This window comes from Antrostomus carolinensis, unplaced genomic scaffold (genome assembly GCF_000700745.2).
Source record: "Antrostomus carolinensis isolate BGI_N321 unplaced genomic scaffold, ASM70074v2 scaffold27906, whole genome shotgun sequence".
NCBI lineage: Eukaryota > Metazoa > Chordata > Aves > Caprimulgiformes > Caprimulgidae > Antrostomus > Antrostomus carolinensis.
This window is the reverse complement of record NW_010322999.1, coordinates 49004-72651: the sequence shown is the minus strand read 5'-3', so window position 1 is coordinate 72651 and position 23648 is coordinate 49004. Positions and strand designations below refer to the sequence as shown.

Below are 23648 nucleotides of genomic sequence, written 5' to 3'. Positions count from 1 at the left end.
ACTTTGATAGGAAGTTGCTCTGTTTTTTGGCACATAGGCCATGGGAACATATGGCTAAGACTGTGTAAACATATTGGATAGCTGCAGATGATTGGTGTTATCCTGATGGAAGAAAGGTTGATACACAGAAATACAGGGAATGGTTGTACCTGTTGCAAGATGAGCCCTTTTCTGCATCAACTTGTGTGAAGTAGAATCAAGCCTGTGTCTCTTCATCTTCTTCTGCCTCTCCCCATTCCCAGTTACATGCATTTCCACTGCTTAAGTCCTTGTGCCCCTGGCAGATTTTCTATCTATTTTTCCTAGGTGCAATAATGGGGGCATTTAGTTCCTCACTTCCCTTTGCACCTCCTCTTCAAGGCTTGGCATTTCCCTGCAATTTCCTATCCTCACAGGAATGAGCATCTGATATTCCTGCTCATACTTGTCTTTTTGGGAGGTTCTTCCTTCTCCTTTTCTCTCCCCACCTGCTCACATTCAGTCTGGGAAGTTCTGCCCTCTTTCCTGATCTCTTTCTCCTACAACGGTGTTTATTTTCATGACACCCCTACTAATATACTCCAGCTTTGATGGAAAGATTAATCTTGAGACAGACATCATGGACAGACCCTTCTCTCTGTAGTGGATTGAAAAAAATCTAGAAATCATAACACTCTCTTTTTTATGTGCATACATGCATATTTGGGCACCGAACTTTAGGAATGTTTGTTTATTTTTGATCCTGGTTCTCTCTTCTCATGAAAAGTTTGTTTTAACAAAAAAATGTTTGGAGTTGCCTTAAAAATTTATTTGATGGAGAATATAACTAGACATAAGTCATGTCTTATAATTAAATTGCCATTTCATTTTTAAGACATCCAAAGTAAAATTTGAAATACATTTTTAAGCTCATGTTCACTTCTCCCTCTCTACTTATGTCTCGTACACACAAAGTCCTTCAATCTGTTATTCAAGCTCAATATTGGGTTTAGCAGAAGAAAGATAGTAGTGACATTGAAGTACCTTTCTTTAGCTTTGAGATAACACGAGATTTTTTCCCCTGATCTTTCTAATTTACAAGTCAAATCCATATATTCCTACAAAAATGAAGAGGTTCTCTCAGAAATTGGGGAGCTTATTTGTGAAGCTCATATAATATCTTTCCTTCTGTTTCCTTTTTCCACTAGTGGAAAGTAATTCTTCAAGGGAAGTAAACAACCCCTCCACACACACCTTGTGAGTCAGATGCTCTATGCACTAATCTGAAAACAACACCTAATATGTCAGGATTTCTCCCTTCTCTATTGAATTCACTACTCCTGTCACAGCAAATCCTGCAAACCAGTATGGTGAATAAAAACTTTGATTTATGGCCAAGTGAAAAAAAAAGAAAAGCCTTTTTCACTAGACCCACTCTGTAGCACTTTTGTTATAGAGGATAATTCAGTGTTCAGAATGAATGTCACTGGGTTCTCCTCGCTCATGAAATCCTGACATTGGTAAGAAGAGAGGAAGATACCTCTTAGGTGAATGCAGAAAAGCATGAGAAACCAGCTGGGACTGTGTGGGATTAAACTTGGCAATGGATAGGTTGTTTTGTTTTTCTAGTTGGCTCAAGTTGCAATGCATGAAGAGTTGCCTTTTGGATCTGGCACTGGGGAGAGAGGAGGTGAGCTGGCTGGTAGATGGAGGAGTGGGAAGATTGGTGGTTGTGAGGGTCCGGTGCTGTTGAATGGGAAGTTGCCCTTCCCTTCCCTTTTTACCTCTGGTGAAAATGCCTGCAGTGTTCCATAGAAAGCGAGTAAACTACACAGCCTGATTTTGGATGGAGTTTTGTGTGGTAACAGGGCTATGCTAGCTGAGACTCTCTGTGTCCTGCTGCAGTTGCTGTGGAAAGCCTCTCCTTTGCTGAACCTTCTTCTGATCTGGTTAATGAGGGTTGTACAGCTGAGTTCTGTCATGGCAAGCAACCAGAGTGTGAATCCATGTCATGGGTTTAGTTCAGGCCAGGACTGCTTTCCTCGTTCACCAATGAGCATTTATCTATGAGGCCAAACTAGAGCTGGTTTGAAACAAACCCACTGAAAATGCATATGTGGATTTTGGGTCCGTGCACAATCTGTTTCACTCTACTGATCCACTTAAATTGTGCCATATTATTTGCAAACATTGTTGTTTTCTCAGTGACCAAGTGTCTACCTCATTGACTCAACAGTTGCCTGCCAGACTGAAGAAAAATATCGCTTGCGGCATTGCTTGCTGCATTGTTTTGAGCAATGGCACCAACTGTGGTGACACTTCATAATTATTCCTGCATCTTATTTTTGCTCTTTGCTAGACAGTCCCAGAGCATTGTGCCTCATCTTATGCTGGGGCAGTGTTGTAAACCTGTCTCTGAGGCATCAGGTGTCCCTCAGATGCATCAGGAATTAGCCTGAGCAGTGTGTTATCCTGAGTGTGACAACCCAAAGAGGAAGTCTGTTCACTGCAAATCTTTATTGGGAAGCCCAAGTCAAGATGCAGTAAGTGGTGCTGTTAAAGCCTGCATTGAGCTCCTGCCACGCTGACCAGGCAGCACTCCCTGAAGCTCTCTGGATACGTGCAGAGTCTGACACACAGCTCACTAGTCACTGGGTCATGCTGCATTAAGGGCAATTTGTTCCTTATAACGGGCTAACCTGAGAGTGTCATTCTAGGTACTTCAGAAATTCCTGTTGTTTTGCTGTAGAGCAGATGGCTCCTGTAAAACTTGAATCATTATTACTTTAAAGCTGTCTTTCTAGAGCCTGTCACAGCAGAATGGATCTGTATATTATGGAGATGTGTCAGACATGGCAAACTGACCCAATAAAACTAATGCTGCCTGCTTTCATCTGCAGTCCTCCTCGGAGTGCATGGGGAGAGAGGTGGCCTAACCTCTCGCAGGCGGTAAGACCGAGGTTAAGAGTGCAGGAGGCGTTTTTTGATGAGACATTAGATACGCTGTTTTCCTGGAGTGTTGTTCCAACAAAACCTGTTATTTTCAATATCCAAAACTTATTTCCTTTTGGTGCAGGTGTGGAGGGGAGGCCCTATCCTGCTCTCCTTAGTTATTTCTGTAGAGTGTCCTGCTCTGTGTAGTTTGGTTAGTCACATGAGGGAAGCTAATTTAACAGTCAGTCTGTTACAGTGCGTGGGGAGAGATAAGTGGCTGAGGGCAGGCTCAGGACACTTGAAGCACTGGCAGTCAGACAAAGGGAACAACTTCTCCGTGTTTGATTAGGCTGTGCCAGTCTCCAATGGCCACTTCTATGAGGAGTCTCCACTATCTGTTGTAGGATGGCGAGATGTGTTGTCCTGACTTCCACATACCACAGGTAACCTCACTGTCACCTTCAGCTATCTTTTTCTTTCATTTAGGGGTCAGTGATGACTTACTTTCTCCTCCCTGCCCAAAGGGAAGGCTGCCCTAATCACCACATTGATTTCTTCCTTCCTCATCACCATGCTGTTGAGACCTCCCAATCTGCAGGAACACCCCTCTTCTCCTCAGATGCTCCCACTGGACTCAGTCCATTGCAGCTGTGCTAAGAGCTTGTAGCACTATTCCTTTAACATAAACCTAGGGCTTTGAAGAAAATTAACTTGTTTGCCTGCATAGCACAAATGGGAACATTTTGAAAGGGCAGCTTGATTATTGGGTTTGGGTAATACAGCCTCAGATTTGAGACTTGGGATTGGTCCGAGATTGAGAACAAAAACACTTCCTTGCAGATGTACCAGGGTGTGCTGCCAGCGCCTGAACAGGAGGCTGCTGCAGACGTTTCCTTTGCTCGTGAATCGGTCTTGTGCTCAGTTTGTGGGAAACAGGGTTGTGTGCCTACTTGAAGGATCTGTGTGTGACTGTTTGTGCATTTAGAGAGAAGGCAAAGGAGAGTGAGAATGGGAATGAGGAGGGAGAATCTAGATATCTGTTTTTTCCAAGTCCTATCCAAACACTTTCTCAGAAGTCTAAACAAGGAAAAGAAGCAATAAACATGTATTAAATACCACTTGGCTGGAAATGTTTCTGCTGTCTCTCTTCTGGGTAACTAGGAGTATATTGGGGATGTGGCATGGTTCCATCTGTGTTATGTGGTATAAAACAAACATTTTCTCCTGGAAGGAAGAATTGCTTCTCTTTCACTCGCAAGCTTTTTTTCATTTGTTTGTTTGATCCCTGTGCTTTGGTACTTTCAGGCAAGAAAAACAGTTTTTCTGAAGTACCTTGTTCAAAGACTGGTCTGTAGATACAACTCTCCTAGTATTCTGTGAAGCAGTAAAGAACAGTCTCACCTGCAACTACTCAGACCTTACCTTTTTTTAGGTGGTGAAATATTTACCCAAGGTCAAACTCTTTCCAGTACAAATGGAGCTAAAAATGTAAGCTTTGTTTTGTCTGAAAAAGCAGGATTCCTTGACATGTTTCAGCATACAAGTAATTGGAAGGCGTGTGTAGAATCAGGGGATGTCCTGAAGACTTATCCCTGCTCTAGACCTGAGTATTTCCAAATCACCCAGGAACAAGTTCTGCTCCCAGTGTCAAATGGCATCTTGGTTAGCAGGTAGCCTTTGCAGAGGCAGTAGAGCCAGGAGTAAAGTGTTGGGACAGGTTGAACAAAGCCTTTGTAAACTTACTTAACTTTAAATACACAGAGAGATTAATGAAGCTGATAAGACATCACTGATCATCTTATCCAATCTCTTGCCAAAATTTTCTCTATGAGTTTTATGACATGTTTGCAGGTTCCTTATGTCCATTCAGCAAAACATAAAAGAACATACTCTTCAGAAAGGCTCGCACACGTGTGCTTAATTTCAGGGATCCGTTTACTAAGCAAAGCACTTACAGTTAGCTGGATTCTGAAATGCCAGTAGGTAATTCTAGGCAACTGTCTAGATTGGTCTTCATGATTGGTCTTCATGAGTCTGCTTCTAGAGAGACATGGGGTGCCCCGGAGGGCAGTTTTTAGAGTACCTGTTCCTCTCCATTGACACTGGAAGGGGGCAGGGGTCATACATTAGGCATCATGACTAGATGCCTGATGTGGATCTGTGTCGTTGCCCACTTTCTGATGAAATTTTTTTTCATATCTATAAGATGCAAAGTCTTAGGGGTTTAATCCTAGAAGTCCACATAATACTTAGTATTATTGTAGGAAGCAAACTTAGCTAAACCAGCTCTGCCAAGTGGTTCCCTGCTGCCCTCTAGTCCCCCCAACTCTCCCATCCCTACATCCCACATTGATTTCTGCCATTTCCTCCCGCAGTGCTAACAGCCAAAGAAAATAGTGAGTTGGAGACTCTTTAATCTCTCTGGTTTGTATTTCCATTTCATTTTAACTCTAAAGTTTTTCTTGGTTTGTTGTCTTTTCTAAAGAAACCTCTCTTGGGTTTGTCTGTGTTGTGCAGCTGCACAACAGTCAGGACTGGTGATTTGTGAAATGCATAGACATTGTTTGTCAGAGGTCATTTTTTGGTGTTTCTGCCAGACTAGAGTTTCTGGGACATGGCTGAGAAGCTAAAGGGAATTCAGAGGAGAGCTGTACATATGATGAGCTCTTGCTTAGGAGTGTTGGAATATAAAACTTCCAAATGAGAACTAGAACAGAGATGTGTTGAGCCTGAAAGAAAAAGCGTGGGTGAAGGTGCATGGGTGAGAGAAAGACATAGCTGCAACCTATTAATAAGTTAAAGAGATCTCACGAAGGATGCAATGTGCTTGTTCTCATTACTCAGTGAAGGCATTACAAGGAATAAAAAACTTTAATTACAGCAGAGGAAATGTAGCATAATTTTAGAAAAAAATTGTCAGCTTTGTAGTTATTGGTGATATAAGCCATTGAATCTCCCTGGGTGTGCAGGGTGAGACAAAATACCCTGTGAGGCAGAGCTGAAGAAGGAATATTACTGTCTGTCCTAGCAGGATGGGGAATGGACTAGCGAGTCCAGTAGAGTGCTGTGTCAACTGACATGAGGATGATGTATTGCTCACCAACAGATTGGTTCGTTGGGAGATCAGCAGGGAAACAGAGGTGGCCAAGCAGGAGCTAACAGTACAAGACTGTGACTCATATTTGTGGTCTTGCTTGATTACTGAGTGAATCTCTTCAGAATTAGGGGTGGCTCAGAATACTACTGAGCTGGGCATGGAATAGAGAGAGAAAAGAGAGGCAGCTATGAGAAGTAAGGCTGCCAAGAGAGAAGATGTGGGATTGTCAAAGGCCCCACAGACTGCATCTGTGCTGTCACAGTAATTTGAGGTTGAGTTTGCACTCAGACACTACAGGCTGTCTGCCTGCTGGCCCACGCTTTCATTCCAGTCTGGGATGAGCCTGCTGGGTTCTTGGGCAGTAGCATCTGGGCACAGCAAGGGTGTGCTGGCTTGCAGCAAGCCTCTCTCCCTCCATGAAGCACTGTAGATGCAACCAGCTCAGCTCTGGGTGCAGAAAACCACAGAATACAACCAGGTGCAGCTAGCCAAGATGTATGGAAGCAGCCCAGGTAATTTGGAGCACAAATTCACCTGTGCAAAAGGATGTGTTCCTTCCCTAATCACTTTTGTGTATCTCCCTCTCCCCCAAAAACAGAAGGAATAAAGGAGGAGATCTATGCGGAGAAGACAGACAGATGTAAGGATGTTGGACTGGAAAGGTGAGCTAGGGAAGAAATAACTAAAATAACTCCAAAAGCTGCGAAAGAGAGTGAAACAGAGTTAAACACATTAAAGAGGGATTGGACAGTAAAAACATTTGGAGAAAAGATAGGGTTGGAAATAGGAAAAAATGAAGGGAAGAAAGAAGAAAAAGTGTAAAGATTTTTTGAAGAGGTGAAGGAGAAGAGGTGAGTCAGATAATGCACAGTGGATGTGGATATGCCAGGCATACGGAGCATGGTGGTGAATGTGGCCCGTGGTTAGACAGCAGAAGAAAATGCTCTGTACAGACTTACACTGTATCCTGTTTGTGAGAAGTGAACTTGAGCAATTGCTGCCAGGGATTTTTAGACATAGAAGAATAAATTTATTTTGAGCAATAGAAAGGTCTAATTAAAAATTACTGTGCAATAAGTAGAAATTGCATCAATGTATAAAAAATGAAGAAGTCATCCAGTATTATCACGGTGTCACTACCTGTTTTGCAAACCTCCCCCTTTCTTTTCAGTTCTTATTAAAAAATTAAATATAGGGTCAATCATTTTTTTTCCTTAGCAATTGCATCAGCCATAGGAATGTGTCACGTGGTAAATGAAAGAGTATGCATAATTCAGAACAAAATTTTGAATCATTTGCAAAGCAGAAGCTTCACGTTTCATTGTTAACCTGTTCCCATATGATGTGAAATCTACAAAAATCACATTGCAGTTTCTGGAGCAAAACCATTTAATGTATTTGAAAATATTCTTGCTTCATTTCATTCTATCCAAATAATATTTCAAACTCAGTTTTCCAGAACTGTGTTTCACATTTCATGAAAAAATCAGAAGATAATTAAATACTGGGTATGTGCTGTCTAAACATGAAACATATTTACAGAAATTTTTGTGGCTAGCAAATATGATCACCTTTGCCTCTAAGGTTGATGGAAAGTGTAACATTTAGTTAACTAAAACTTACTGTATTGGGGATTAACATGATCTACTGCTATCATTACCATGCATATATATATGTCACCATCGTTGCTGTTTAGTGTTGATTTTTGCCTCCTGTAATACCAGCATGACTAGAAAACAGCCTTTGACTGGGCCTAAGCCAAAAAGCTCAGCAACAAAAACACAAAAAGAAAAGCTAGTGCAGTATAGAGAAGATTTTTTTTTTTCTAGTGATAAGAGCAGGAGGTTGGAGTGAGGAGTTTTACAGTTTGTTCCCCAGTTCGATCACTGATTCAGTGTTTGGCCTTTCAAGAGGATCTTTATCCTCTCCTCACTGAAGGTCCGTGCCTCATTTTCCTCATTTGTGAAACAACAGTAGCAAGACTGAACCACTTTGCTGCTGAGGTTGTGAGTGACCAAACCACACAGCATTTCTAAAGCACACTGAGACCCTCCAGCAAGAGGTTGCTATAGAGAAGGCACATGTGATGCTGATCACCTCACATGCATGAGTCATGATTAATGAGTCTTGGGGAGTTGTCCAGGGCAGTGAAGCCGCTGGTTATGATGGCATTAATAGGCGTTTGCATTGCTCTGACTGCAGTATTAGCACCCGCATTCCAGAGGGAGTATCAGGGCTGTGCCCTCCAGGGATGGTTGGGGGTATCCTACCATTCAGTTCCCGCCCTGTTGATCTCTTCCCACCAGCACTCTGTCGGCTCACCCAGGCTCTGGGCTGCTGGCATGCAGGCGTAGTTCCACAGTCTGTCGGCGCCTTCCTTCTTGCTGAAAACACTCCTGACGGCCACGATCACCTGCCCGTGCGGGCACTGGAAGTTGAAGCCCTGGCGGTACACATTGACCCATTCATCATTGTCTCCATAGTTATAGGGGCCATAGGAATAGTCACCGTACTGGCCCCATGCCACGGTCACCAGAGGCAGGAATACGCAGAGAAGGACGAGGTCCATCCTGAGGATGTTCCTGGCTTAGAAATGCCCCACTGGTTTGTTTGGCTGGCCCTTTTATATCGCCTCTAACATTTGGCTTCCAGATGTTATGCTTCCAGATCCAAGTGCAATGTGTCATTGCTTAGCAAACCTTCACAGACACGTCCAATTACTTTTAAGGTGGAATTCTGCAAGTACACTAAGTCTGAAGGCCTTAAGAACAGGGTCTTCTCACCACCACAAACCATCTGTGATCCCTTGCTGCAGAGCTACTGTATACAGCAAGATACACATTGTAGTACAACTGTCACAGACATCCCACTTCTATTCTCAACACAGCAGTCAAGTTTGAAAACTACTTTATCTGAAATTAAAGCTCTATTTGAAGTTGCCATTTTCCATCACTGGTAACATGCAACAACATGTGACCATGTGTGTGTTTACCCACCCTCTTTTCCCTAAATGTGTGTGATGTGATTCTGCCAGTTCCTAGAAAGAGAATTGGGCAAGATGTGGGGAATTTGCTGCTCCTGTTGTAAAAAATCCTTTGGCCATTTTGGTTTGGTTTGGTTGGAGGGGAGGTGGAGCCCAAATGACTGAGACTCGGGCTTGGCATGGAAACAGCCCCCCCTGAGAAGTAGGGCATCAGCTTCTTCGGTGCAGAACTGATTTTGTTATGGTTGTGTGAGAGCACTGTAAAACTGTGGACTCAACAGAGGTTTTAGTGTGAGGATAAAGCACATAAGCAAGTTCCAATAAAATAAGCTTCGTATGTCGCCATAGCCTATTGAAATCTTTGAGCAAGGCCCTTTAAGCTATGTTGCATTTATCGTGAGCTAGAAACATGGGGCTACTGCTGAGGAACTGCTGTGCTGCAAATTCAAAACCTGGCTTGCTACTTGGAAATGTGTTTATATGCCACATCCTCAGATAATTTCTTTATAAGGAAAGCACCCTCTTCAGGAGAGTGGAATGATGTGCTTTACTTAACTGTGTACTTGACCTGTAGAAAACTTGGGACTTGAGCATGTTTTAATAAGTAAGACTGTCCAAAGTCAATGTAACATAGTCTAGATATGTGTATGTTGCCTTTGCTGTGTTACTTGTGTGAACTTTGGAATGGCTCCAGATTCAGATCCTGTCTCTTCCAGTGAAATCACTGCTACAGGTCCAGAGACTTTCTTGCTGGAAGTTTCTCCTCCACTCTTTTCACTACCCCTCTTCCCCATTTAGGCCATGCACCAAAAAAAAAAACCCCAAAACACAGAAAAACACAGATGAGCTTTTATTCTGTTGCTGATATTATCAGAAAGAAGATCTATGATGGATAACAGTGGACTTACTCTTCTCCAGGGATCTCCAAACCTATCATGCCTGGTCATTGCTTTGCAGGAGCGTAAGCATCCCAGGAGACAGGTGCCTTTAACCAGCTCCAGGGCTCAAAAGCTGCCTTCAGCCTCATCAACCAGGTGCTGTTGTGCCTTTAGTTAATGGCATTTTTTGTAGCAGAACCTTGTTTGACAGAACTGTAGCTGAGGGTTGAGCCCTTTGGCAGGAGCACAGTGCAGCGGTATCCCAGTTGTCCATGCAGATCCACATGAACCTGGCAGCTGAGAGCTGCTGATCTAGCTCAATGCCTCACCTCCAGCTTTAGCAGTCCCAGATGCCTGGGCAAGGGAGCTACAGAGACAGCTCAGAACAGCCCTTTCCTTGGAGCTGCCCTCCTCTAGATCTTAGCTAACAGTAGGGGACACAGGCAGCCAAAGTCTAAAGAGAGAGGAAATTTAAGGTTAAAACCCCCATATTTATCTAGTGGGCACCAGAGTACAGACTTGAACTACATGATCTCACATGAGTTTTTCAGCTAACTCAGTAGTGTATGTTTTTCCTCTCTTACTTCCTTAGACACGTAGTCAACATCTGGGAGCACTGCACACTGCTGTATATGCCCGAGAGGCATGCTGGAAGATGTTTTAGCAGGAAGCACCACATTATCATATATATGTGATCCTCACCTCATATAACCTTTTATAAGCACCATTCCGTGGAAGTCCTCACATAACCTACACAAAATCAGGGGCAAGAGGGGAGGAGAAGGGGGAGGAGGGCTCTGTGGAGACTAGGGCACAGTCTTCCTTTGCCTACCTTTGACACACATGTGAAGCTTCGAGGTGTCTGTTGTCACTTCCTACATAGTCTACCCTGCCTGATCCCAGTTAGTGGTCAGGGTGGCACTTCAAGTGGTTTGGCTGGGGGAAAAAGCTATGCAGGGAAGATAGTGAACATGAGGGATGTGGAACTACAACTCCCTGTAGCAGCTGTAGCAGTGCAGACATGTCCTAACCAGGGACTGCCTGAAAATCTACAGTTCTGTGTTTCTGGATCCAGTACTTTCTGGGAACATTTAATATTAAATTTGATGTTTCATTCTGATATTGAATAAAAACAGAAGAGAGCAGAATTTCTTACAGGAGGGACATGATGGTTTTTAGTCATCTTGGAGAAGGGTAGTATTTGTGAGTGGGAGGAACTGTGATTTGAAAATTCCTGTAGAGGTTAAAAAAAAAGAGACTAGTGTATATATATGAGGTTTTTTTCTGAGTGAATGCTCATTCAGCTCTGCAGTTCACAGCTGCTTGGTTCACGGAGCAACACTGAGGCTACAGGCGACTTGTTTCACTAACATTTCACACCATTGCTCCAACCCAGATAATTCCACTGCTGTTGCCAGTGCTGAGAGTTGCAATTTTAGCTGTGTTTCTATTGACTCACAATGAGGTATGTTAACCACTATGCCTTATTCTGTTCTGGCCAGTGAATCAAACATGGCAATTAAAAAGCTATTGCCTAGAAGAGCTGCAAACTAGTCTGCGGCTTGGTGACTTTGGTTGGCTTCAGCTAGAGTTTGCATTAGGAGAAAACTCAGTGATATTTAAAAATCAGTCTCTTTCTGAAATTACTTACCCTTTAACTGGACTTTAAAAATGTCAGCTGCATGCCTTGCACACCCAGTCTTTGGAAAAGCAGAAACTGTTAATGAAGCAGTGAATATAAGGTGCTGGGGTCAACCTTTCAATATCAGTTCCTTGCTATGGGATCTGTTACATTGACAGGTAATTTTATTCCCTATCAGTTTTTAGAAATGCTTCATTTAATCCACACAAACAAGTTTTTAATTTCTGTCTTACCCAATGATGGCAGATGAAAGTGATTATTCTCAATACTCACCCTCCTTGGACTAAAGGCCTTAGGAGAGGTGTCCCTTCTAACCTGAATTATTCTGTGTTTCTCTCCTGCTGCAGATCCTAGATGCAGCATTACTTAGTGCTGAAGGCATTATTAGTGCTTTGGAGCCATGAGGAGAAATGCTGCAGTATTTTCTTACCATGCCATGTTACAGCCATGAAATGCAGAGAGATTGCAGTGCTTTGAGCTGAAATCATAGGTGCAGTAGTGCTATTCAAATTAATAACAGTAGCCAGCTTAATGGGTTTTATTTTAGCACCCCAAGTTCTATACTAAAATAGGGGAAAGAACAGAAAAAACCCAACAAAAACCCAAAACCCAGAAAATCTTTATTTATTTTTTGGCAAACACAGAGACACTAGAGCTGCAATGAGAATAGCAAGGGTTCAGACTTGGTCAGTGATAGGTACAACTACACCTGGGTCTACAAAACTGGGTTGCATGAAAGTAGTGTCATCTGGTTTTATTGGAGTAGATGTGCTGCTGAAGTTCCTGCTTCTGTGAAGGTCTGACTCATAGGCAACCAGTTTTTTGCCCCCCTAAGAGAGCAGAAGGAGCATCTAAGAGTGTTATCTCACAGCACTTCATCCTTTAGATGCACAAGAGTAATTCCATCCCATATTACTCAGTACTATAGCCAGAAATGAAGCTTTGCATTTAATGCTGGTGAAGGAGGCTGAGTGTGTATCCCCTGAGCCCTGAAGTCCTCTGTACACGAAACAGGTATGGCAGGAGGAGTGACAATAGCAGCAGCAATATATGGCTGCTTCCAAGCTAACACAACCATATAATGACATTTCACAGTGAGAGAAAAGTATTTTTCATGTCAGCTCATTGCATCAGCGAGGTTCACGTTTTCCAGATTTTATTACACACTGTCTCAGAGTGATGCTGGCAGTTCTGATAAAGCAGAGTGGCTTGGATGAGTCAGGGAGGCTGCATGATCTGGGAGCTGTGAATTGAATTCAATTACTGATTACTTTGCCAGCCCATCTTTGCAGCATGACTTGTGATTTTTTTTTTTTTTTTTTTTAATAAGCTTCCTACATTGTCAGTTTTTATCAAAGTGTGAAGATTTGGGGTGCCTTTGTTACATTTTTGAAATGAGGTTACAGAAGCCTTGTAATGTGGAGAAGGATGGAGCTGCTAGAGAGCTGTGCTTCACAAGGGACAAAGATTATCCTTGTCAACCTTGTAGCTCAAAGTTCCTACCTTTGTGCAGAGTAGTGTATATGGTGAAGGCTGGAGTTCATTCACAGAATCACAGAATATTAGGGATTGGAAGGGACCTCGAAAGATCATCTAGTCCAATCCCCCTGCCGGAGCAGGAACCTAAATGAGATCACACAGGAAGGCGTCCAGGCGGGTCTTGAATGTCTCCAGAGAAGGAGACTCCACACCCTCCCTGGGCAGCCTGTCCCAGGGCTCTGTCACCCTCACTGTAAAGTAGTTTTTTCTCATGTTTAAGCAGAACCTCCTGTGTTCCAGCTCACACCCATTGCCCCTTGTCCTACCATTGGGCATCACTGAGAAGAGCCTGGCTCCATCCTCATGACATTCACCCTTAACATATTTGTAAACATTAATGAGGTCTCCCCTCAGTCTCCTCTTCTCCAAGCTAAAGAGACCCAGTTCCCTCAGCCTTTCCTCATAAGGGAGATGCTCCACTCCCTCGATCATCTTGGTGGCTCTGTGCTGGACTCTCTCAAGCAGTTCCCTGTCCTTAATGATCTTTTTTTCTAGCACCTTTCACTTGATGTTCTCAAAGTACTTTGATTAAGTTCAATCACCTTCTTGAAAAGTAGGAAAGGTTAAAAACCCCTTATTTTATACAGTAGGTCCAATGATCTACCCAATGTCCACCTGTACCTCAGGGCTAGAAACCAATTTTAAACTCCAGCATTTAAACAGTCAGCATCGGACTCCAGCCCTGGGAAAGCACACCTTTTCCCAGCCCCTTCTTCCTGCCACATCCCTACAGAGACACTGGTTCAGCTTCTGCTTTGTGCAGCGCTTACTTTGTAAAAGGGAAGCTACTACTCAAGATCCTGTGATACCAGAGGATATTGCAAAGCTCTTTTCTCTTTGGAAGTAGCTGTAAAATATTCCAATACGATACCACCCAGAATATTAGAGAGAAAAAAAGCACAAGCTGCAGTGCTGTTTTCCCAAGGTTATCATAAGCCTTTTGGATTATTTTTGTAATAGCTTCCTGCCTGCATGTGGAGTTTTAAATCATGGGTAAAGTAATAGAAGCAAACGGGAAATGCAGAACTCAAGTCATAAAGTCTCTGAGGAAAGAGTAAGGAAGCTGCACTGAAATATTAGTAAAGAAACAACTGAAATAAATTTTCCTGGTCTGGGGAATCAGTTGGATGCCATGATAAACCTTTTCCATCTGCAACTCTGGAGCTGAATATTTGAAAACGGAGTTTTCAAGTAACCAGTCAACAACTGTTTCATAGGTTGATTGCCATTCCTAGACCAGATTACTCCCAAAAACTGGGTACAAAAGTGACAGTCACAAACCTTTGTGAGAAACCTTTCCCTGCTCACACAAAGCTTTGAGCAGGGAAAAGCTGGAGAGATGAAAAGAGCTAAACTGTGAAATGGAAGACATTCTGATCAACTGCAGAGTTTGTGCAGACATCCTAGAATGTCTACACAGAATATTCTGTCATTAAATAACCCAGAAGCCTATTTCCATCATTACTGACTTCCACAGATCTCTCCCCAGAAACAATTTCAAATAGATTTACTGCGGGCTATTTAACCAGTTCTGATACAGCGGTTCCTCAAATCTGGGCATGAGGAACTGTGTAGCTTGACTATTACATACACACAGTGAGGAGTCATGCACAGGTTATGAACAGAAAATTACACATTTTTTGTTCAAGTCTACTAATAGCAAAGAAGTTAGATGGTTACCTGCTCTTTCACCTCCTGCATGGTTTATTCATAATAATAGAGGCTTTTGTTAGAGCAGTGATATAACTGCTCTGCCCCACTCTGCCCATCAGGCTGCAAAAGTTGTCCTGTTCTAGTAACTCTTATTGTTTGTGCTAATAAAGTAATTCCCTAAAGTTGCTGCAAATTACAGAGCTGTTGCAGTTACAGTGACTCTTCCAGGATCATTACAATTAGAAAAAGCCAATTTGATGACTGTTTGCAATTACAGTTTCAAATGTCAGGATAGGGCATGGCATTTTTCCAGTTACATGTCACTGCTAAAAGCTAGGTGTTTTTTCTTAGTGCTCTTTGCTAAAAGGGTCTTTTCTTATTGCTGTAGCTGTTGTTATCACTATTTCTTTTATCATGTATGCTTAAAATCTGTAACAGCTCTCTGGCTGCAGTCCCTTGTTAAGACTGGTTTGAAGGTGAAGCTGCCAAAAGAAAGGAAAAAAGCCTTGAGGCTACAGGAAATTCAGGTGGCATTGATTCAGGAGAGAGCCAAATGATTCAGGCTGAGTCAGTGCTGAACCTCCTCACAGATTTAGCAGGCAGCGTTTTACCAGGACCTTTTTATACGTGAGCTGAGTAACTGAATCTCCCTTTTAATGGAAGATCTCCTCATCTTTTTTTAATATAATATTATATTTAGTCTTTTAAATTCAAGCTTAGCTATCTCTGTGCTGTCTAGAAGTTGGCTGGAGAGCTTTCTTGGAAGAGCAGTCATCCAGATCATCAGAGACAGAAATGTTCTAAAACTTTATATGACTCCTTCAGAAAGATATTTCTTCTCCAGTGGGCTCATTGGACTTTTGAGTGAAATTGGTACTAAAGCTAATGCATAAGGAGTTTTGAATAGAGCTATGAAAAATTCCTTTCTCCTTCTCTCAACTGGTTTTAAGTTTAGCCTTAAAATGTGTAGCTTCAGCTGATTCTTGAAGCACTGAGAAAGTCTGTTATCATAAAATGTGTAGGAAAAATGTTAAATTCTAACACAGAAGTTACAAAAAGCAACCAAAGTATTTTTGAGGTATTCTTCATAATCTGAGAGGACATACAAAGGAGGCGCATATCCTATTTTGTTTCATTTGTAAGTCTCACACAAAGCCTGTATGGCTCAGTTACCTTTTCTTTCAGTTTAATCCATGGGAAACCTTTTAGAAAAGGCCCCAGCAGCCAGCTATAGTATTTTCATAATCCATGGACTACTGACCTGGGGCTTAATATGGGCCACCCCTTCCCAGGGGTGTGACTGGAGCTGTCACACTGAGCAGCATTAAGAGGTCAGCCAGCTGTGATCCTTGTCATGGAAGCCAGCCATTGTGGGTGCTGAGCAGGTTTCTCCTTCACAGAATTTTGGTATCCTTAGAAAATTCTCACATGGCTTTCTCAGGCATAGACTGTGACCTACAGATTGTAACATTGCTGTGAGATGCTGGAGAGGAAAATCTGATCTAATCACTCATAATAATTCTGCACAGACCCACGGGGTAAGTCTGAGGTCAGGGCTGAATTGATCTTTGATGTGAGAATGGCAGTAGCTGTGATTCACTTGCTGATCATGGGAATGAGATTGAGCCAAAATCACTTTTCTCTGAGCTAGATAAGGGGAGGAGGGGTGAGAATGGGACTTAGGAGTGTCTCGGTTTTACATGCAGAGGACCCTATCTCTGCATGATCGCTCAGGCCAGCGCGAAGTGAATGCTGAGTAGGAACACTCAGAGCCCGTGGTGTTTTATACTGGTTTTGTACTTTCTTTGTGCAGGCTTCTCCGTGTCAAAATAAAATCTCAGGAGTTCAGAGTAATCTTGCTCTGACAGTCGCTAAAGCGGGGTGCTCATGTTATAAGGGAAATGAAAAGAGATGCTCAGTTGGTTCCTTTTGCCCATATGGTTTGTGAATTTGGATATCTGGAGTGACAGTGCAGCCATTGAACCCCAGCTCCCAGTGCCCTCCATCCATTTGCACTCTAGTCATGAGAATGATTTATCTTGTCTTTACTTTTTTGCTTTTGTGGTGCTGTAGATGGTGGGGAGAAGGTGAGGAGAGAGAGGAAACAAGAATTTGGGGAAGGGGCTTCTGCATCCTGTCACTATAATTCACTGAAATCTGACCTTTTGGATTTTCAGCCCCACCCAGGCATCCACCACTCCTCATATGACTGTCACCTCACATTAATTAGCAGCTACCAGCCCCAGAGATTTGATGGTGGAAGTGAAAAAGGCCAGAAGCTCTCGGCAGATTTAAAATCAACTCTGTCACTGCAGGAGAGATTGTCCTACGCCAGAAGTATCTCCTTGACATTTAAAATGAGACAATCCCATGCTCCTGCTGTTGTAATGCAGCTCCCTTGTCTCACCTTGCTTTGCTCTCCTTGTGTCCTCCCGGGGCTGCTTCACCCTCTTTCCTCCCCATGTGCCACCCCTCTTTGCTGGCTATAAGAAGTGAAGCTGTTAACAAGGGTGCTGAGCTGACAGTCCCAGATCCATGTGGGTGGATGATAAACATGGCTTCCCATGGCTATGCCAAATGAGGTCTGTCTGCCCAGCCTCAGAAAAGACCCTGCTGCTCTGCGCACATCTCCCTTTTCCTTTCTCTCTGCCTAGGACTTCTCCTCCCCATGTGCAAGCCCCTCAGAGTACGAAACCACCTGACTTCCTGCCCATTTATATAGCCATTGGATCATGCTGCTGTCTGAAACTCAACATCTTTGCTGCTGTGGATGCCTCGGCCAGGTGGATGAAAGCTAGGTTAGATCTGCCTCCTCATGCTACAAGTTCTTCACCTTTGTAAAGTGATTATAGACTTCCTCCAAGTGAGACTGGCAACTGCTGTTGTCAAGGCCCTCGTTACATGGCATTTACAAATCTTGCTTCATTATCTTGTAAGCAGGGGGTGGCTGGAGGTCATCCTTGTTGCTGCTTTGGCTAATTAGGAGCAGTGCTTGCTCACCTGCTGTGCAGAGGTGACAGCAGAGTGACAGCTCAAAGGAAGGTTGCCTTCCCCTGGGAAATATCTGGAGTTTCAGGCAAAAAATTGGAATATGGAGAGTGCAACAGTATCTGACACCCAGTCTCTGTAGTCACTGGATCTGTTCAAACAAATAGAGTGCAGCCAGGTAACAAATATCCTGGTAGTCCTGCACTTCAGCTGGGTGATCAACTGTTCCAGTGCGTGTCACAGCCAGGTTTGACGCTGCCCTGGCTCAGGTACCATTCTGATAAAGTTCACATAAAACCAAAGATATATTTGCTTGACCTACTCTGCACCCTCCTGTATAGCTACAGGTTTTTTTACTCTCTAAAAACTGGTACCTTAGGGTAAGGCCATACCCCTTTTTTCAGTAGTTCTACACTGCCATAATTAGTTCTGATCCCTGAGGTGCTTCCCCCCGACTCCCCTTGTTTAAGCAGTTACGATGATCACTATTGCTACAAATTGCCCATTTCTTAGTTCAGCTTCTCTGCGGGGCTGGGGCAGATCAGTTCCTCCTCATCACCACAAGAACCGTAACCGAGAACCCCTGAAACATGATCATAGAATCATAGAATCGTTTGGATTTCAGTATCTGGTCTTTATGTGCTTGAGCCAGGAAGTTCCTGAGCCTGCTCTCAGCTTTCAAACGTGCAGATCTGCCTTTGCAGCACAGAGCTTATCGTGCCTTATGCCCATGCCCATGGCAGGCCGTTTCTGTAAGGGCACTCTTGTATTTTGTTGGTGTGCCTGACACCGTGCTAGGTCCCAGCAGTAACTGTGTTCACCAAGAAGCAGGGAAATGCCTACAAAGCTATCACTTACTGCCTTTAGCTTTTGTAATCACATCAAATTCTGATGGCTTGTCAACTACATCCACAGAACAGTGCAACCTTTTCTTTTCTTTGTGCTGTGCTGTGCTCTAGGTAATTTTATTCTTGAGAAGTCCAACAGCTTTATTAGCAGACTCCCCATTTCTCTTCTCACCTTTTGCATATTTACAGCCACTGCTCATGATCAGAGTACACTGTAGGTCTGTGGAAGAGTAGCCTTGAGAGTGTGTAACCTTGGTGTTATTATTTGCTTTATATGGATAAATAAAGAGAAAATAGTTGCCAATAAATGTAAAGATAGACATGGAAAGAATGAAGAAGAATCGGCAGAACTCTGAAAAATCTTTGGAAACAAAGTTGTGTATTTGGGTTGTTCTTAAGGTGAGGCATTAGAAAAGCAGGTGTGACAAGCACTAGTGGAATAGTTTGTGCTTTTATTTTGTGATAGCCTTCAAGGGAATATGAGATGATTAAAAGAAATTTCTGCTCATTAGTTAAATGCCTGGCTAAATTTCATGTCCACACAGAGCAATACGAAGTGTCAGTACCCATTGGTTCTGGAGCTCATGATCTAAGCTAACTAGAAATGTGTATGGATAAGTCTTGCACTACTAGGTTAAGCTGCCTCTGAAAGCCATATCCACCGGCATTTCTGGTGAAGCATGGAAAATGGAAGGGTTTGTCTTCAGTAACCATCAAATACTGGTACCAGCTGAAGGAAATAAGGGCCAGAAGTCGCTGCTCTGCTTACCATGGGCAGCAACACCTCACCTTCCTCATGCTGCAATGGGCACAGCATAGTTCAGGTTGGAAGGCATCTCTGGAGGTTTCTAGTTCAACCTCTTGTTCAAATCAGAGTTGGCTGAAGATCTGACTAGGTTGCTCCACAGCTTTATCCAGTCTTGAAAACCTTCAAGGATGGGAAACACACAACCTCTCATTTTTCCACCTGCAAGCAGAAAGTGTAAGTTACAGTGCATGAAAATGAAATATATTTGTGACCAGAGGAACTTGGTAACAGAATCAAAGCTTCTGTAATTCTGCTACTTGTGCACTCCTCTGCTCTGTAACTGTCTTTGTCACTATCCCCTTCTAAGTGTTAGATTGAAAATGGTAAATTTTTCACTTTAGGAGGTATGTCCTGCCTCTGTGACCTTAGAATATTTAGCAGCATGGATGCAGGTGCATGTAATGCATGCAGTGCAAGTCAAAGACTGTTTCTCGGCCTGTATTAGGCACATTTGCTAGCTCTCACTTGGTTGTTTTTATGCAGAACGCAAACCCCAACAGCTAAAAAGAGAGCATCAATGTTCTTTTATGTCACCAATGGGTCAGACCAATTCTCTGGGGAACTATCACTGTCCCTAGCCCAGTAGTGCTGCAACTCTCCAGATACCCTGGCAACCTTGCACCTGATAAAAGAACTGTGCTAATTGCTTGAAACCCTTTTAATATATTCCTTCCAGCAATATTTTCATGTATTTAAACTGAAGCTTTAGAATATCAGCAGTTCAGCGGGAGGTGTTGGTTTAGTAAATCCTGGAGTCCTTAGTTAATAAATCCTGACACAGTAGGTTTAGTCACAGCTCAAGCTGGCTCTGCTACTAGACTGCTCTGGATCCTTCAGCAAATTACTTTGCTTTTCACGTTCCTGTTTGGCCTTCTGCTCATTTTTGGTCTTTCTGGCCTGATGCTCTAAGCTCAGTTATTAAGTTACTGTCTCTTACTATGGATTTGACAGTCACTATCTTGCATCCCCAAACAGATGCCCATATTCCCCAGGTGTTAACTATTTGTTTCTTGTTCTCTGTCTTTTCACAGAAAAAGTCATAAGGGTCTCTGTCTTATGGGGAAGATGGTGAAAAAAGCTTCCAACTGTTCAGCAGAAAACAAAAAATTGTTTCTTACCCAGCAGTTATAACTACTATGAGTCTGTCTCTCTAGATACATGATTTCCTGACATTAAATGAATTTGATGTTTACAGCTGCTTTTATTTCTTCCAAGGGCCTTGTCTATTTTTTCCCACTTAAAATGCTGTTGTACTCTGAAAGTGGTTGTTAATATTGGCACCGTGGGGGCTCTGTATTTCTTATGTCAAATTTACTCAGAGCACAAGCATATGGATCGACAGCAAGAAAGTCCCTGGCTTTTGTGGCCTTTGGGTCACGGTGGAACAGGCTTTTGCTAACTCATAACACTGCAAACCTGGGTCTCAGAGTCTGCCTCAGCTGTGCAGGAGTGATGGAGGGTGATGAAGGAGAGGATGACGCACAGCGCTGAAAATAGGTTGTGTAAGAAAAGCGGAGACAGCAGGCTTCTCTGCCTCGCCCCGCTCTTGCTGCTGCGGAGGATTTATGACGTCGTAACAAACAGTCTTTGCCGTGAGTTGAATAAGAATAGCACTTCTCCCAGACCCTAGTACAATCAGCATTTTTGCTGCATTGGCTTTATTGCTTTGCTTCAGTACTCCAGTGGGCTGACTGGCAAAGTCCAAAGCTGCATGCTGAGATCCCTGCAGCGAGCAGGAACAATCATGCCCAAGCTGCAGGAATAAGGAAATCATGTACCTCCTAAGTGCCCTTCACTTCAGCAGAGATTCCCTGGGGAACAGCAGAAAACCTGGAGAGGGTGTTTGCAAAAATGGCTTCTTTGCTCTCATCCACTGCAGAGAAAATAATCTGCGTATAGTTAGTGCTCTGTGAATCGCCTGATACAGTCTGTACCCTCCGCAGCAGAGAATTGCTGGCTGCCTTCACACACAGTGGACAGATCCAGAGTCCCATAAACAGGAGGCTGGGATGATGAGATCGCTTATCATTTCACTCAGATGAAACCCAATTAGAAAAAAGCAATTGTGTTGCAGTATGTACATCTCTTACCAGCTTACTCTATCCATTGTTGTCTTTTGCTTACAGCCTAAATATGAGGCTCTTGAGTAAGGATCATTAGATGTTCACAGTCCTGAACACAATGGGATCTTGATCTTCTTTCATAAATCACCATCACCATCACATCAGCATTTATTTGTTTACACTGTCTGTTCTTTCAGTAGGAAGCTCTGCTGGGAACCATAGTGGTAATAAGTATAGAGCACTGCTTTTCTCAGCCCTGCCTCCTTTTAAGAGTTTAAATGATTTAGCTCTTTATGGCATTCAAAATGGTATTTTTCCAGATACCAGTGATTATTTTCTGAGTTGGCTTTTCTCATTTATGTCTATCTGATGCTTTTTTACACTGTAATATTTTATAGCTTTCTAGCACTTTCCATTTGAGGATCTTGAGGCATTTATATCTATGAGGTACAGAAGTGTTACATCTATTTTACAGACATGGGAAACTGAGGAAATGCTTAGTAAGGTTTATTTGTCATCAAGGTCATGCACTGAGTTTATAGGAAAACCAGCAATTAAAAAACCAGGTTAGCACCATTTCTTCCCCTGGTTTTAGCCAGTCCCTTCCTTTGTGCCTAATCTCCCCCCATCTTCTTTTCCTTCTACCATTTTACCACTGTCTTATCCTCTCTTTCAGCAGGTCTTATCCCTAAAAGTGGGGTTTGTTTTCCAGATTTGTGAATCTGGATCTGATCCCCAACCACTGCTTTCATGCATGCATACTCCATACAGCACTTACACGCTGCCAGTCCTGCTTTTATTTTACGTGCTAACAGCCAGGAATTTCCATAGCAAACTCCCAGCTATTTCAGGGACCTTGGCCACTGGCAGTAATTCTCATCTCTCCTGTTGTATTCCTGTGGCCCATTATAGTGCTGGCATTTAAGTTTGTGTTATAAGCCATTAGTATTTTGCTTTATAAACAGGTCATTCTGAAATGTTGTGGAGCCTGCAGAGTGTGTAGACTTTGAGAACAGTGTTCCCTGGGCCCTTCTGGACTCCTTATCTGTCATATGACCGACTGCAGTAGTACGTGGGGATGAGGGACATTTTTTCCCAACTGCTATTTCAACTGAGATTCCTAATACAAATTTTCCTTCAGTTATTCCCACACTGAAAAAAACCCCAAACCAAACCTTCCTAGATGAAATCTTCAGTGTTTGCCCTGCAGTGCGCCCCAAAAAGACAATTATCTATGTATGGTGCGGCTGGATTAAGGGAAGAGTTTATGGTTTGAGTGAGTTTTTTGGTGGGTTTTGTTTTGTTTGGGTTTTGTTGTTTTTTGGTTTTTTTTACCCTTCTGAAAAAATAACATAACTTCTGCATGTGGTTAGTTCAAAAAGCTCTGGGCAATGTACTCTGTGAAGGAAGAATAGCCAGTTCAGAATTCTGATTCCTATTGATGTGAGCACTCTTTGTATTTTAGGTGCTGAGTAAATGCCTTTTCTGGATAGATTTGTTATCTTGTTCTTAATACATTGAAACAAGGGGCATCTGCTAAGGAGGAGGGGAGCGTCTGACAATATAAGGACACCAGGAAAGCTGTCTGCCAATTTCAATAGGAGAACAACAATTTTTTTTGTTTTGCTTTCCACTCCTCTACTCTTTTCTAGTGCTTTTACTCCTTTACATTTGGTCCTGGATAGAGGTAGGATTTCAGTCTCCAAACTGAATCAATTCTTGCTCCCTTCACTGAGGCTGTCAGCAGAGCAGAATTATGTGTCACGACAGTGAATTTGTGTTGTGAGTAGCTCTTCTCTGTGTGCTGGGCTGGTAGGAGCAGGCTTATAGCTCCTTTCCCCTTTAGCCTGCTCAGTGCAATACACACACTGCAGATCACTGAGGCTGAGATTGTCTTCCCTAAAATGACTTCAACCCCCATCTCTCTCCTAAAAGCACCGCAAGATCTCTGAAACCATGTCTGTTCATCTGAGTGTGCTGAGAGGAAAAAAATCTTGATTTTAAAGATCTATTTTTCTTCTTGCTTGTTTTACATCACCAGTTATCTGTATGAACAAGACAAGGCAAAACAGCCGTAAGAAAGAATAGCCCCATGCCAATAAACTGGCTACCAGCTGATCAGACTTAGCTGATGTTCCAATTAGCTCTACCCAAGAAAAGCATCAGTAACTGGAGTCACAACACGGATGGGAGATTCTCAAGGGATTCAGCCAATACCAAGTGGATCAGCAGCCTCATGTTAGATGCTGTGGTACTG

General features: G+C 42.9%; 1 protein-coding gene across 1 annotated transcript in view; it reads right to left on the bottom strand.

The window, feature by feature from the left end:
- The window catches only part of DPT (dermatopontin), a 26186-nt gene extending 17628 nt beyond the window's left edge, over nucleotides 1–8558 (bottom strand). The window contains exon 1 of the mRNA XM_010170462.1: nucleotides 8260–8558. Coding sequence (XP_010168764.1) covers nucleotides 8260–8558 — 299 coding nt within the window. The remainder of the gene's footprint in view (nucleotides 1–8259) is intronic.
- Between the last annotated feature and the right edge of the window lie 15090 nt (nucleotides 8559–23648).